Genomic DNA, 17,223 nt, shown 5'->3' with positions numbered 1-17,223 from the left:
TCCAAACAAGGTTTGCTTAGTCTTTGGCGTGGAGAACTCTAGAAGTTTGTGTTGGAGTTTAGTAGGGCATCAGTCTTTCAATAGTTTCCATACTCTGTTCATTAATTAAAGGCAAAATGATTCTCAAGTCGGCCATAAAATAAGTGGTATTGTAAGGGAGGGCTCCCAATTAACTGTTAGCAACACAAACAAAAAAAGATAATGAGGGAGGGGGAAGAAAGATCAAGGGGAGAGGGGCATGTGGGAGGGAGGACGAGAAGAGGAAATGTCCGAGAATCTGGTCAAAAGATCTCCAAAACAGCAGACCTTCCCAAAATTTGCTACTTTCACACCTCCTGGGATAAGGGCAGGATTAGCTTAACTAGCAGTAACTCTTCAAGCGTCCATTACCAGAAACAGAAGTCATCTGAATCAGTACACAAACCAGGAGATTATGACCGTCACAGGACTTTCGGTCACTTATCAAACCATAAAGGGCTACTCCAACACTGCAACCTTACAGTCTGAAGATTTTCTGATGAAAAACCAAAATTGCTTGTCAGGCAAATCACCACTCAGATTATATTCGGTATCCATAGAGACTCCTCACTCCATCATCTGGGTTTTTGTTCCAAGGCCACATTTCAAATTATATTAAACACATGGTCAGATACCAAATAAAAATTTGCACAACAAAGGTAATCACTGTTTGCAGTCTACAGCACCACCCAGAGGAATAATGCTCACCTTGCTTGAGGTGTAATCTGCAACATGATGGTGCTCATAATCAGGGGCACAAAATCAGATACGACATTGTGTATACTCTGCTTGTACAGCTGGAATGAAACGGGAACATTAGTGGATTTATTTAGATTAAAACCAGCACCTGACATTAGTAACATCATTCACAATTTCCTTTTTTTTTAAAAAAAATTGTCCTCTCATGAAGTGATGCTTTGGGTCAGCAGTCCCATTGAAAAGCAACTCCACAGGTGTGATTCCCTCCACACCAAGCATTCAGTCTTAGCCATGCCACCCAGGGTAGGAACCCAAGTGCCACCTCAGAGGAATCCAATTCTGAGCCTGAGTCACAACTTTGAAAGGGTCAAAGTCAACTATTGGTAGAGGGAGATGAGGTGAACTACTCCCAAAAACTCGCTGGTGGATGATAGTTAATTTGCTATCAGGAAGCAAAACCACCAGCAATGCTGGGTCACTACGCAGCAACTTGACAACCGCCTCCTGCTCCCTCACTACCCACCTGTTCAAAGGCAATTAGTGATGGGCAATAAATACTGGCCTTGCCAGCAACACTCTTATCTCAAGAATGAATATATATAAAAAGTTTATTACTGGAAGGAAGGGAAGCAGCATTACTGGGAGTGGTTATCAACCTATGCCACTGGGAAAGGTAATGGGTTGAAATCAATCCACCTCCACCTGTATGCAACCGCCGCTCATGAATTTATTTAGAAATAAAATCGCCCTGCCTAAAGTGTCTATCAACTCTACAAGAGTTCCACCTGCAACACCACCATGAGCAAATCTGGACTGGCTTCCTTGAAAGGGTGCTGGATTCTTTGGGATTGCCACAGAAAGTGGGGTGCACCAATAGTACTGCACTAGAGGATCATTCACATGGGCACTGACTTCCTATATGAGAATGGCCTCTTCTTATGAAACAAAAACAGAAAATGCTGGAAAAACTCAGCAGGTCTAGCAGCATCTGTGGAAAGAGAAACAGAGTTAACGTTTCGAGTCCGTATGACCCTTCTTCAGAGCTGAAGAGAAATGGAAATGTGATGAAATTTATATTGTTAAAAGGGGTTAGGGCAGGTGGAGCTAGATAGAAGGCCAGCGATAGGTGGGGACAAAGGAAGGCAAAGATGTCATGAACTAAAGGACAAAGGAGTGTTAATGGTAGCGGTTAGTGCTAAAAAAGGTACTGATAGTGGCATAAAGATAAGAAAGCAGAATGTGATAATAGCAGAACAGGGGTAGCATTGTGCGAAACATCATGGAACAAGTAACAAGTAACAGATGGCCCTTTATGGAATGGGGTGGGGGGAGGGGGCAATGGCGGGGAAAAAATGGATAGAAAATGGGTTGGAAGGGGGGATAAAACCATGGATAAATGAATGAAAATAAAATAAAAATGGATAAAAGATAAAAATGAATGCAGAAAAAAAGGGGGTTAAAAAAGGGGTGAGGATGAGGAAGAGAGTTCATGGTCTGAAGCTGTCGAACTCATTGTTAAGTCCAGAAGGCTGTAAAGTGCCTAATCAGAAGGGGACTTCGGTTCAGGTCATTTACACATAATAAATTGACGGCAAGCAGTTAGAGGCTGGAGCTGGGCCAGGGCCAGCAGATTTGTCCACCATTGTGGGGGAACGATCAAACACTCCTGGAGCTAGACAAAAATAACAGCTGCACACATCAGACCAGATCCGCCCTCTGGCAACGCCAACATTCCCAGGTTTTACCCTAATTCAGGAACTCACCTCCTGGACCATTGGCTGATTTAACCAAAACATTTCAACAGCTTACACTAGAAAGGAGAAGGAGAATTATGAACTATTACTGGGTGTGAGCCAACCCCACATGCTTCGGAGAAGCCAGGATATTGGCGAACGCCATGCACAAACATTCACCTGGGAGAGTTGTATGGACCTGGGAAGGTGGAAGTAGAGGAAGAGAAAATGGTGAAGAATAGAATTTAAAAAAAGAACAGAACTAACCACTACCATCAGAAAAACTGGAGGCTGAGTCCTGAGTTGAATAAATCTATAGCCAGAACCCAACTGGTGCAATATCCCAAGCACTCAGAATCCAAAGAGGATTCCCAACTTATGGTAACAACATACTGTAATAACTACCTGATACATGAGAACGACAATGATCGGAAGCTCGGCCAACACCTTCAGTGAGAGGGAGCCTCTAGGAATTATGGTATGCTGAAAGACGTAAGCATACAAAACACAAGGTTTTTCATTAATTATAGGCAATTACAACAGTGATTAATTAATTTAGAAAGGATTCCCTACAAGGGCTGTTTTGGGAACGATACCAACGCCTATTAAAATTAAATCAGCTTATTTTTATAAATAGCTACAGCCCTTCATTTTGAAGTATCTAAATAAACAGATTCATTGTATTAAAACTTAATTTCAAATTCATGCAAAAAGTATTGATTTGTAAGAGTGTAGAGATCAAGATGACCGATAATACAGGTCAACCTGAACACTACTTTTTAAAAATACAGGTTAAGACTGCAATAGCTCATTTTGCACAGGATCTTTCGGTCCAGCAGAAGGCAATACTTCAGCCCGTCACTCTGCATTTGACGCAAGTCCAGTTGCCAAAGGTGAAAGGATGCATGGACTTTCAACAGGTCAACTTACCGTCCTTGATTCACTATCCTCTCGCTCAGGATTGGTCTTAACTACAACCTGAGTGATCATGCCAACCATCTCTGGAGAAGGAACAGTGTTATCAGCAATCGCTTGGGGCTTCTCAAAGTATCGTGTCTAGGAGCAGGAGGAACGAAAAATGAATTATTTTTCCAAACAGCGTCCAGAGTTTCAAAAGAATGATCCACAGCACGTTACATACCACAACTTTCGGTAGGTCATTATAAATCTGCTTCACAAAATCAAGGAAGTGGTGAATCTGCAGCAAAACAGACACTGCATTAGCAAAATAATTCACACTTTATGGCCTATGCTCATTAGACAGAGCCATTACAGAATTCAAACTGAACCAGAAGCTTCTCAAAGTCATTAGTTTTTTTTTAAAACAGATTAATGTTAACAAGCGTTCAGAAACAACTGTCTAGAGATTCTAATTTGAATTTAAAGGCAGCTCAGCACAATAAACCACACAAACTAATGACTTGCTTTACTTTTTAAAAATGCCTGGTCTTTCAAGCAAGGGTACTTACTTCCTGTGTGATTGGTGGTCTGAATTGTTTGTGTAATTCAATGATGATTCGGAGACAAATAAGTACATTCTCTTCATTTTCAACCTAAAGCAGAGTCATGGTGAAAGTGTAACATCACATTAAGCATTTGCCCGTTAACAGTGATTTTAATAGCTTAAGAATCTTATTCCTCCTCGTTTACATTTTTACTCAAAGTAAAACAGTTATAATTAAATAAATTCAGTCCAACAGTTACGGGACACTTTTTGGTAGATCTAGATTTAAGGAATATCCAAATCTGAGCTGAAGATATGATGCCTTGCAAAAACACTCCAGAATGCGGAATTCTATCCAAGCTATTCACTGGCTCAATTTATTTTTAAATACAGCTGCTCTTATATTTCTCAACTTAAAGGGATTTGCCCTACACCGACCTGGTGAATGACAGAATGCCCCCAACATTTAGTCTTGCACATGTGGTATACCATGATTGTAGGCATGGAACTGAAGATAAGGAGGATGACAGGAACAGAGGAAGCCCATTAAACCACACAGGCATGCAGTGCCATTCTCATTAACTAAGGCAACTCTGTCCCTTATCTTGGTGCTCTGTCTTTACTGTGCCCTTACTTCCCAACAAAGCATCCACGTTGCTTTTAAACACCTCCATTGGCTCACTGGGAAAAAAACTCATGTCTGAGTCAGAAGATTTTGGATTCAAGTCCCACTCTAGGATTTGAGCACAAAATAAAATCAAGGCTAACACTCCCAGTGCAGTATCAAGGAAGTGCTGCACTGTCAGAAGTGCCATCTTTCAGAGAAGACATGAAACTGAGGCCCTGTCTGCCCTCGCAGATGGGCATAATAAGGTCCCATGGCACTATTCAAAGGTCAGGGAAGTTATCCCCAGTGTCCTGGCCAATGCTTATCCCTCAAAGAACATCACAAAAACAGATTATCTGGACATTATCACATTGTTGCTTCAAATGCCTCTACTTGAAAGAAAGAGTCAGTCCCGATCCATCCTGTCAACTCCCTCCATTAATTAAAATTGCTGGTATGTGAGGATTGACCTACGGGGAACGACTGAGTAGGCTAGGCCAAAAATCCCTAGAATTGAAAGAACGAGAGGCGATCTAATTGAAACATATAAAATTCTTGAGGGGCTTGACAAGATAGGTTTTGGGAGGATGTTCCCCCATCTGAAGAGTCTATAACTAGAGCTCATGGTCTCAGATTGCCCATTTAAGACCAAGATGAGGAGAAATTGCTTCACTTAAAGCGTTGTGAATCTTTGGAACTCTCTACCCCCAGAGCTGTAGATGCTCACTGGTTGTGCGTATTCAAGACAGACCTCAATAGATTTTTGGGTACCAAGGGATATTGGGAATTGATATGGGGACAGTGCAGAAAGGTGAAGTTGAGGCGGAGCATAAGAACATAAGAAAAACGAGTAGGCCATTCAGCCTATTGAGCCTGATCCGCTATTCAATAAAATCACGGCTGATCTGATTGTGGCTTTAACTCCACTTTCCTGCCTGCCCACATAGCCCTTTACTCCCTTGTAGATCAAAAATCTCCCAACTCAGCTTTGAATATATTCAATGACAGCCTCCACTGATCTCTAAGGAAGAAAATTCCATCGATTATCACCCCTCAGAGAAGAAATTCCTCATCTCCATATTAAATGGGAGACCCCTTATTTTGAAACTGTGCCCCCTAGATCCATGGAAAACGTCCTCTCAGCATCTCACTCAGAATCTTATGGTTCAGTAAGATCACTTGTCATTAGGAACAAGCTTGAGGGGCTGGCTGGCCTCCTCCAGCCGTTTCTCACGTTGTGTTCAGAGATATGAATTCAGTATGTATGTGTGAACTAAAACTGCACATTGTACTCAGCATCAATAATTCTGAAAGAGTATTTCTGAAAAAAATACTTTTTTTAATCAAAGCTTTTCGTCTTGCACTCATCAGGACAATTAGCAAGAAAATACCAACGTCAGGAGAAACAACATAATTGTACAGTACGAGGAGTGCGGATTGGTTGCCAAGTGGACTCTGGTAGAGGTGTTGCCACAGAGAATGAAGCAGTTGATAATGACTGACAGTTAATTGCCAAGCATTGTTTGAAATTTAAACCAGGCTCCCGACTAGAGTCCATTTGCCAACCAATCAGCACTCTCTTCTCATACAGTATAAATATGTTGTTTCCCCTGTTCCCCTATGTTCTTGCAAATTGTCCTGATGAGTGCAAGATGAAAAGCTTCAGCAAAAAAGTCTCTTTTTTTCAGCAATACTCAGTTCTGTATGACCAAACGACTAATTCTGAAAGAATCCCTGAATCAAGACGAAACATTAGATACTTACACGCTAGATTAGAAATCAAGTTTTCAGTTACTGCCAGAGGCTAAAAATGCACAAAAACAAACAGAGAAAATGGGGGAAAACTTACCTCCAAAAACCGAAACATCACAGACAAAATATTTTTTGTGTGGGAACGCAAATGCTCATTTGTTGGAATTCTGTGGATGATTTCAAGGACAAGCTTCCGAACTTGCTAGAAATATACAATTTACAAAAAAAAAAGTTCACTATAAAACAAAGCACACTGGTTTTATTGCACACAAATAGTCTTTACATAAATCACAAATATTACAACATTGCATGGATTTTTTTGAAAAAAACAAAGGATTACCTGAAACAGTTCTAAACAAATTGCTGCAACTGTATAGGTCATTGGTGAGACCCACCTTGTGTACAGTTTTGGTCTCCGTATTTAAGGAGGGATATACTTGCATTGGAGGCAGTTCAGAGATTGTTCACTAGGCTGATTCCTGGGATGAAGGGGTTGTCCTATGAGGAAAGGTCGAGCAGGTTGGGCGGATACTTACTGGTATTTAGAAGAATGAGAGGTGATCTTATTGAAACGTAAGATTCTGAGGGAGCTTGACAGGGTAGTTACTATACTGTTCTGAGAGGATGTTTGCCCTCGTGTAGGAATCTAGAATCTAGCACTGTTTAAAAATAAGGGATTTTCCATTTAAGACTGAGAAATGGACAAATTTCTTCTCTCAAAGGGTAATTTGCCTTTTGAATTCTCTTCCACAGACAGTAGTGGAGGCTGGGTCCTTGAATATATTCAAGGCTGAATTAAACCAATTTTTGATCAACAAGGGAGTCAGGGGTTATAGGGGATGAGGCAGGAAAGTGGAGTTAAGACCAGTATATCAGCCAAGATCTTATTGAATGGCAGAGCAGGCTCGATGAGCTGAATGGCCAACTCTTATTCCTTACGGTCTTACATAATTGTGTAATTTGACTGCAAATGCAGACCGTTGGCCACCTAAAATGAAACAGGTCAGAATGTAAAAATTCACAAAAGACAAAACTTCTGAGCCACAAAACTTAAAGCTACTACTACAAACTGAACAGCAAGAAACAGTTGTGTCTTAAGGAAATCAATTTTATAGATATGTCATTTTACAGCCAAAAATTCATCAAATTAACAAGTTTCTTATTTACACAACTATTGAGTGTTATTACATGGAGGAATAGTGAAATTATGCAGCAGCACCATTGAACAGTGAAACACACAGATGTTGAAGACTTCAGATGTAATCTAAGCAGCTCAAAGGTGATATCAAAACATAGGAGGCAGCCAACTGACGCATCTTGTCTGTGCACAATCTTTGAAAGAGCTATCCAATTAGTCACACTCCCCCCACTTATCCCCATGCTATAAATTTCTGCCCTTCAAGTGTACATCCAATCCCCTTTTGAAAATCACTACCGAATCTGCTTCTGCCACTCTTTCAGGCATTCCAGATCATAATGTACTGTGTAATTTTCCACCCCACTCCCACCACCATGGTCTTTTGCCAATAATCTTAGATCTGTGTCCTCTGGTTACAGGCCACCATTGCAGAAAATATTTCTCTGTGACAACTACTCATAGACCTTTATGGACCTTTCGAGGTTGATGAGGAGCATTTCATTGGGGTACAACTTATTAAAAATACATATATGGTAGCTGAATTGCGAGCTCTCACCTTTTAACTTTTGAAGTTGTTAAAAATAGGGGAAGGAAAAAAAAACATGTAGCAGTTTCCTGGCTGTGAGGAGAATCTGTGGTTAATGTATTCATCTATTTTGCAGGGGGAACTGCAAATGTTTAGTTACCACAGTAAAGCACAAAGCAACTGTCTTGACCTTGCATCAACCTGAACCTATTCTTTAGATTGCAGCTTGCGCAGTCATGCATTACAACTGTTAGCCAGGACCTAAAGCAGAGAGTTCGCAATGATGCTTGTATTCTAAACTAGCTCATTAAATATGCCAATAATTACTGTCAAAATCTATTTTCTAAAGATGAGCATTTGCTGCTCTACCAATTGGTGAGCTGGAGTTCATTAAACCCATCTACATATGCTTCTCCCTGGTTGAGAAAGCTTATTAATTCCCATACAAAACAAACCATTAGTGCACAGTTGGTGGCTTAAACTAAAGAGAACTGCGCAAAACTTTCATTTATCCAAGTTAAATGCATTACTTTTACACAAAGCCCTGTTTTGCCTAAAAGGGCTGGATTATACAGCGGTGGGGGTAAAATATTCCTCAATTTAAAAAAAGGTTTGTTTCTTGTGCTGAATACCCATAATAGATAAAAGCAATTGAACAAAGCGCATCTGATTTTACAACCTGTTCAGCAAATGAGCCATTGGGGGAGGCAAATCCTGCAAGGCACCTCCACCACATACCTGGGCAGATTTTTCCTGAAGGAACTGCACTTCTCCATCTTGCAGGAATGTGAGAAAACGAGGAATGATGTGTTCCAGGAAAGTTGAGTACTGTGGTGAAGTTGTGACATTCTAGAATGAGGGATATTACAGATGTTGCTCTTAGGTTTATTATTCTTGAGTTTTTCATGTAGACTAAAATTAAAATTATTCAAATTGCAATACTAAAAAAAGTCCAAAATTCTCAATTTCACTAACTTTATTGGGTGAAATGAACCAGAATATTACTTTCTCTTTAAACAAAGAATGTTAATTTGTAGATAAAGCACTTTCAAGTACCTGTGCTTAAATTTCATTCTGACGGAATATAAAACATTACAATGCACATAAAAATATCAATTGCTTGTTAAACCATAATCATCCAGAACGAAATTCTCAAGATATATAATTCACAGAAGCAATAGACACCTAAGTTTACAGTTGACTTTTGTTAACGCCTGCAGAATAGTGCACACAGTGGTGTCTGTATAAATTAATTGAAAAAGGAATTCAGTAGACACTACTTTACCCAGAGTGGTCAGAATATGGAACTCTACCAAAGGCAGTAGTTGAGTTGAAATAAGAACATAAGAACTAGACTATTCAGCCCCTCGAGCCTGCCCCGCCATTCATTACGATCATGGCTGATCACATTTCGGCCTCAACTCCAATTTCCCACCCTCTCCTCATAACCTTTCAACCCATTACTAATTAAAAATTTGTCTATCTCCTCCTTAAATTTATTCAGCGTCCCGGCATCCACTGCACTCTGAGGTGGTGAATTCCAGATTCACAACCCTTTGAGAAAAGTAATTCCTCCTCATCTGATTTAAATTTACCACCCCTTAGCCTAAAACCATGGCCTCTCATTCTAGAATGCCCCACAAGGGGAAACATCCGCTCCACGTCTACTTTGTCTATCCCCTTTAGCATCTTATATACCTCAATTAGATCTCCTCTCATCCTTCTAAACTCGTGAGTATTGGCCTAAACTGCTCAATCTCTCCTCATAAGACAAGCCCCGCATCTCTGGAATCAATCTAGTGAACCTCCTCTGAACCACCTCCAGTGCAACTACATCCTTCCCCAAGTAAGGGGACCAAAACTGTGCACAGCACTCCAGGTGCAGTCTCACCAATGCCTTGTACAGTTGTAACAACACTTGCCTATTTTTATACTCTATTCCTTTAGCAATAAATGCAAAAATTCCATTTGCCTTCCTTATTACCTGCTGTATCTGCATGCTAGCTTTCAGCGATTCATGCACGAGGACACCCAGATCCCTCTGCACTGACGCATTCTGAAGTTTCTCTCAATTTAAGTAATACGTTGCCCTTTTATTCTTCCAACCAAAACGGATAACCTCATACTAATCCACATTAAACTCCATCTGCCAAATTTTGGCCCATTCACCTAACCTGTCCATATCCATTTGTAAATTTCTTATTTCTTCATTGCAACTTACTTTCCCACCTATTTTGGTGTCACCTGCAAATTTAGCTATAGTACCTTCTATCCCTGAATCCAAGTCATTAATATAGATTGTAAATAGTTGGGGCCCAAGGACCAAACACTGTGGCGCATCACTAGTTACAGCTTGCCAACCAGAAAAAGACCCATTTATCCAGACTCTCCGCTTTCTGTTGGTTAGCCAATCCTCTATCCAAGTTAATATATTACCCCTAACTCCACATGATCTTATCTTGTGCATTAATCTTTTGTGCGGTACCTTATCAAAGGCCTCCTGGAAGTCCAGATATACTACATCTACAGGATCCCCATTATCCACTTTGCTTGTCACATCTTCAAAGAACTCTAGCAAATTAGTCAAACATGATTTACTCTTCAAAAAACCATGCTGACTCTGATGGATTGCATTTTGACTTTCCAAATGCCCCATTACTACTTCCTTAATAATGGATTGCAACAATTTCCCAACAACAGACGTTGAACTAACTGGTCTATAGTTTCCTACTTTCTACCTCCCCCCCTTTTTGAATAAGGGCGTAATATTACCATTTTTCCAACCCACTGGAACCTTTCCAGAATCCAGGGAATTTTGGAATATTATAGCCAATGCATCCACTATCTCCGCTGCCACTACCTTTAAGACCGTGGGATGTAGGCCATCAGGTCCTGGGGACTTGTCACCCTTTAATCCCAATAGCTTGCTCAGTACTTTTTCTCTAGTGATGGTGATTGTTCTAAGTTCCTCCTCTATATCCTCTGCACTACCTGTTGCTATTGGGGTGGTACTAGTGTTCTCCACTGTGAAAACTGAGGCAAAATATTGATTAAGCGTCCCTGCCATTTCTGCACTATTAACTCCCCAGTCTCGTCCTCCAAGGGACCAACATTCACTTTAGCTACTCTCTTTCCTTTTATATACTTATAGAAGCTTTTGCTATCAGTTTTTACATTTTGCACTAGTTTTCTTTCATAATTTACCTTTGCTCTTTTTTTTAAGTAGCCCTTTGTTGATCTTTAAAAGTTTCCCAATCTTCCAGCCTGTCACTGACCTTTGCAATTTGGTATGCCTTAGTTTTTGCCTTTAAGTTATCTTTAACTTCCTTGCTTAGCCATGGATGCTTTTTCCCCCTCTTACCATCTTTCTTCCTCATTGGGATATATTTAACTTGGGAGGAATTGAATATCTCCTTAAATATCTGCCACTGTTCATCAACTGTCCTACCTTGTAGTCTTCCTGCCCAGTCCACAAGGGCCAAATCTGCCCTCATGCCTATGTGGTTACCTTTGTTTAACTCCAGAACACTAGCGTGGGACTCAAGTTTCTCGCCCTCAAACTGAACATGAAATTCTAGCAAAGGATTTTGTACAGAGAGTACAAAAAGCAAGAAAGTAATGCTAAATCTTTATAAATCACTCAGGCCTCAGCTTCCCAAGTGGATCCTTTATTATGAGATCATTAATTAATCCCATGTCATTACACAAAACCAAATCCAGAAGAGCCTGCTCCCTGGTTGGTTCCACAACACATTGCTCCAAGAAACAATCTCTAATACACTCCATGAACTCTCCCTCAAGGCTACCCTTGCCAATTTGATTAGTCCAGTCTATATGCATATTGAAATCACCCATGATTATAGCCGTGCCTTTCTTACATGCTCCAGTATTTCCTGGTTTATACTGTGCCCTACTGCTAAACTACTGTTTGGGGACCTATAGATTACTCCCACCAGGGGCTTCTTTCCCTTGCTATTTTTTATTTCTACTCAGACTGACTCTACATCTTGCTCTCTAGTGCCTATATCATTGCTCACTATGGCACTGATCTCTTCCTTTACTAACAAAGCTACACCACCTCCTTTTCTTTCCAGCCTATCTTTCCAAAACACAGAGCACCCTTGGATATTCAACTCCCAAACCTGTTCTCCCTGCAACCACGTCTCAGTAATCGCCACCAAATCATACCTATTTATCTCTATTTGCGCTGTTAACTCATTAGTTAACAATAGAAATGCATGGATTCATTTGAGAAAACTAGAAACACATGAGGAAGAAAGGGATTGAAGGACATATTGATGGGGCAAGATGAAGAGGGGTTGGTGGAGGCTTGTGTGGAGCATAAACACCGGCATGGCCCAGTTGGGGCTGAATGGTCAATTTCTGTGCTGTAAATATTATGTAATTCCATTGCACTATGTTACTTCAGCTTGTTTCCTCACTTTAACCAGGTCTTTTAAACATTGTCACAATAACAATATCCTAAATTGAGGAGGATCACAAACCAGATGCTTTTCATGACCAACACTGGAAACTTACTTCAAAATTTTCACTGACTTCTTGCATCATTTTCAACTTGGTTTCATCAGCTGCAAAAAAAATTAAACAGAAATCACTTAGGACTGAAAATAACACAGTCGACTTTGTTTCCAACCATATAGTCTGACAGAAGCAATCAGATCTTATCAGTTTTACTAACATTGCCCATAACAGAAGGCAGCACCACAATCACACTAGCATACACACGCGCACACTGACACACGCGCACACTGACACACCCGCACACTGACACACCCGCACACTGACACACCCGCACACTGACACACCCGCACACTGACACACCCGCACACTGACACACCCGCACACTGACACACCCGCACACAAGCGGAGCCACCTTCTAAAATATTCACAGGGCTCTAGTAATTTGTCTCCATCATTTTGCTTCTGTTCAAGTTATGATTCATTCTGTTAATTATAATCAACAGCTATCATTTTTTTCTTAAATTAATCAACATATTTCTCAATTTTCTAATTTGAATCACAAAGTCTCTTACTAACTCAATAACTCCATTCCCAATTGCTTTTAAAAAAAGGAATTCTTAGCTTTAGAAATAGTGACAGAGTACAAAAAGCAAGAAAGTAATGCTAAATCTTTATAAATCACTGGTTAGGCCTCAGCTGGAGTTATCTTGCTTAATTTTGGGTACCACAGTGTTGGAAGGATGACAAAGCCTTGGTGGAGAGTGGAGACTTACTAGAATAATATCAAAGACGAGGGGCTTCAATTATGTGGAAAGGCTGGAGAAGCTGGGATTGTCCTCATTACAGCAGAGCTATTCAGGGCGATGTTAAGAGAAGTGTTTAAAATTTAAGAGAGGTTAACGAAGGAGAAACTATTTCCAATGGTAGAAGGAACAGTACCCAGGGGGCTGAAATGGAATGCAGTGCTCGAAAGGGTGGTGGAAGCAGATTCAACAGTAACTTTCAAAAGGAAATTGGATATATACATAAAAGAGAAAAATTTGTAGGACGATGGGGAAAGAATGGAGGAGTAGCACTAACGCATAGCTCTTTCAAAGAGCTGGCACAGGCATGATGGACCGAAGGATCTTCTGTGCTGTAAGATTCTATAATTTCAAAAATGAATAATCCATAATAAGTCACCTCTATTTATATCACAGGCAATGTATCAAACATGGCAAACATCCAGATATTTGAATGCGAGCTGTTCACATGCAAACTACGCTTTGGAACTAATCCAAATTGCACAGCCAACAATCCCCTGAGTAAATGCCAGGACATTTCCTCCTACCGGCACAAGAAAATTCCTTTAAACATTAGGATTGCATGCCATGATCATGTCCCCCCTTGAATAGCAGCAACACTGAAGTACAAATGCTGTGGCGATTAGAAGTGTAGACATCTCAGTGGAACGGCTTGCCAACATCATCAAGGGGGGACATCATCATGGCACCCTTTTGAGCCCGTCCCATCACAAGATGGAATAGCTAGAATATTTAAAACCAAACTGGAGAATAAAGTATATCAATCAAATCAAACAGAAACCGACCACAAAACTCAGAATTACTTTCGTTACCACCAATTGTTTTTGTCACCGACAGGAGAAAACCCTCATATTCAATCCTGACATAAGTCTTCCAAACACTACGCATGATTTTGTATCACAGCAAGTTACCAACTAAACCAAGCACTTTCCCCAAATCAAAAGCAGAGCAGTAACAACAGACTTCCATCAGTTAAGATTTATCATGCACATTTCACAATCATAAATCCAGCTCTTTAGAAGTCAGGTACAAAAAAACAAAAATTCTGTTCACCTTTTTTTATAAATCTAGAAAATATGTTTTAACATCAGGTTTCCAGAATCCACAGAAATTTGGCCTTTATTCAATCTATCTAGTTTACCTTCCTGGCATGATCCAATGAGAATGGGGATGACTAATCACAGCAATCAATCTCTATCAATGAATCGATACCAGACTCAGACATGAGGTGAGGGAAATCCCCAGTGGTGGAGAGCATTGGTGTGGGACTGGAGTCACATATTGGCCACAGCAGGTGATGATGGCAGGTTACCTTCTCTAAAGGACAACAGTGAACCAATCAAATTTTTAATGACAACTCAACATGGCCACTTTAGTAATACCAACTTATTTTAAATGTTTTTAAAAACCAAATTCAAGATCTCAAACGGTCAGGACACGACTTAAACATTAGACCTGGCCTCTGGACTACGAGTCCAAAAACTAATAGAATGAGAAGAGATACTGCGCTTACTGCACACGAAAGAAGAATAACAACGTGCTTGTGCTGATCGAGTGTCATCGATATGCAACAACTGTTGGGACACATTTCCCCTGCTCCCTTTAGATTCTGTTAGTGATTTCACACTACCCGTTCCCAACAGCACCCCCACCAGCCCCCTCCCTGCACCCCCACCCACCCTCGCACAGCCCTCACCAGCACCCCAACCGCCCCTGACCCACACAGTCCCCACCAACACCCAGGCCCCTCCATCCTCCCTGCACAGTACCCCCAGCATAGTTTCCCCCAGCACCCCCGTCCCAAACCCCGCCCCACACGCGCACCCCTCCTTCCTTGCCCCTTCCCCATGCGCACACGCCCCCCTACTTCCCCGCACGAGCCCCCTACTTCCCTGTCCCCACCCGAGTCATCCCCTTCCCCGCGCACGAGCCCCCGCTCGCCCTCCTTCCACCGCTCGCCCTCCTTCCCACCGCTCGCCCTCCTTCCCACCGCTCGCCCTCCTTCCCACCGCTCGCCCTCCTTCCCACCGCTCGCCCTCCTTCCCACCGCTCGCCCTCCTTCCCACCGCTCGCCCTCCTTCCCACCGCTCGCCCTCCTTCCCACCGCTCGCCCTCCTTCCCACCGCTCGCCCTCCTTCCCACCGCTCGCCCTCCTTCCCACCGCTCGCCCTCCTTCCCACCGCTCGCCCTCCTTCCCACCGCTCGCCCTCCTTCCCACCGCTCGCCCTCCTTCCCACCGCTCGCCCTCCTTCCCACCGCTCGCCCTCCTTCCCACCGCTCGCCCTCCTTCCCACCGCTCGCCCTCCTTCCCACCGCTCGCCCTCCTTCCCACCGCTCGCCCTCCTTCCCACCGCTCGCCCTCCTTCCCACCGCTCGCCCTCCTTCCCACCGCTCGCCCTCCTTCCCACCGCTCGCCCTCCTTCCCACCGCTCGCCCTCCTTCCCACCGCTCGCCCTCCTTCCCACCGCTCGCCCTCCTTCCCACCGCTCGCCCTCCTTCCCACCGCTCGCCCTCCTTCCCACCGCTCGCCCTCCTTCCCACCGCTCGCCCTCCTTCCCACCGCTCGCCCTCCTTCCCACCGCTCGCCCTCCTTCCCACCGCTCGCCCTCCTTCCCACCGCTCGCCCTCCTTCCCACCGCTCGCCCTCCTTCCCACCGCTCGCCCTCCTTCCCACCGCTCGCCCTCCTTCCCACCGCTCGCCCTCCTTCCCACCGCTCGCCCTCCTTCCCACCGCTCGCCCTCCTTCCCCACCACCACATGCACACCCCATCCCCCAACCTCCCACCACCACCCCGTCCCCCATGCCCCTCACAACCCTGAACCCGGCAACCAGAAGGAGCACAACAGCCTGACATGACTTGCCCCAGAATTTCCTGTCCAGCATCAGTACCACTGCTGAAGCAGATGGGTAGCGTAATTTGTTAAACGTTACTTTGGGGAAATCAGTCTTGTATTGTTTTAAAAGAAGCTTCAGGGTGATTAAGGCAGTGCTCAAGACCAAACGGCCCCACGGTGAAGAAAATCATGGCAGCATTTTGCTTTGGCACAAAGTGTTTTGAAACGCTGCTGAAAGAATCTAAATCATGTTTTCGACAAAAGCAACGACCAATGAGCAATTTTTGTTTCACCATCAAATATTCCTTAAATCGACAGCAGGAGCCGGAATATTCCATTTACAAAAATGGTCACTAAGACAATGGGATGCTGTGCAAAACCTATTTAACACTTGTCAGCTGTGGCTCAGTTAGTAGAGAAGGTTGTGGGTTTAAGCCCCCACTCCAAAGGCTTGAACACAAAATCCAAGCTGACAAATTCCAGTGCATGATAGAGGGAGTGCTGCCATGTCTGATGTGCCATCTTTCAGACAACAGTTAAACCGAGAGGACCCGCCTGTCCTCTCAGGTGACGTAAAAGATCCCATCTCAAAGAAGATTGTCCTGGCCAATATTTATCCCTCAATCAACATTACAGATTATCTGGTCGTTATCACATTACTGTTTGTGGGAGCTTGCCTTGTGCAAACGGGCTGCAGCATTGCCTACATTCCCATGGTGACTACACTGCAAAAGTGCCACAATGACTGCAAAGTGTTTTGGGATGCCCGGGGGTTATGAAAGGCGCTATAAGCTGTTGAGATGGGGTGGGGGTTCCAAATGAAAATGTCAAAACCGAGACTGACAACGTTTCATTGTGTAACAGTATTAGGGGTTACCAAATCAAAGCAAGTAGATAGAGTTGATATAATACACTGGCTATGACATAAGTGAATAGCAGAACAGGCTCAAGAGACTGAATGATCTCCTGCTGTTCCCAAGTCTCATTTCTTTATTATCCTGGGGAGATATTAACCAGGGCCTATCAGAAAGCTGAATAACTTACGTGTGTTGCTGTCAGTCAAAGCAGCCACAAACTGAAGGTATTTCTTCATTAAAGTGGTCTGGTCCACCACAGCCCCTGGTGTTGCCACGAATGCCATATTGCTTTAAAATGTCTCACCAACAGATTTGGAAGAGATATCTTA

At 42.8% G+C, this 17,223-nt stretch overlaps 1 protein-coding gene across 4 annotated transcripts in view; it reads right to left on the bottom strand.

The window, feature by feature from the left end:
- The window catches only part of trrap (transformation/transcription domain-associated protein), a 212,335-nt gene extending 195,112 nt beyond the window's left edge, over positions 1-17,223 (bottom strand). For 3 of the 4 annotated variants that reach the window (XM_078558868.1, XM_078558870.1, XM_078558869.1), the window contains exons 1-9: positions 17,082-17,223; positions 12,457-12,506; positions 8,656-8,766; positions 6,351-6,455; positions 3,920-4,003; positions 3,592-3,648; positions 3,381-3,506; positions 2,856-2,933; positions 727-815 (exon numbers count right to left, since the gene is read on the bottom strand). In XM_078558868.1, coding sequence (XP_078414994.1) covers positions 727-815; positions 2,856-2,933; positions 3,381-3,506; positions 3,592-3,648; positions 3,920-4,003; positions 6,351-6,455; positions 8,656-8,766; positions 12,457-12,506; positions 17,082-17,178 — 797 coding nt within the window. In that variant the 5' untranslated portion in view covers positions 17,179-17,223. The remainder of the gene's footprint in view (positions 1-726; positions 816-2,855; positions 2,934-3,380; positions 3,507-3,591; positions 3,649-3,919; positions 4,004-6,350; positions 6,456-8,655; positions 8,767-12,456; positions 12,507-17,081) is intronic. The other variant, XM_078558871.1, reaches the window with a different exon arrangement.

This window comes from Cetorhinus maximus, chromosome 15 (genome assembly GCF_964194155.1).
Source record: "Cetorhinus maximus chromosome 15, sCetMax3.hap1.1, whole genome shotgun sequence".
Taxonomy (NCBI): domain Eukaryota; kingdom Metazoa; phylum Chordata; class Chondrichthyes; order Lamniformes; family Cetorhinidae; genus Cetorhinus; species Cetorhinus maximus.
Note: the sequence above shows the minus strand (reverse complement) of the source record. Positions and strands in the feature narration are given on the sequence as shown.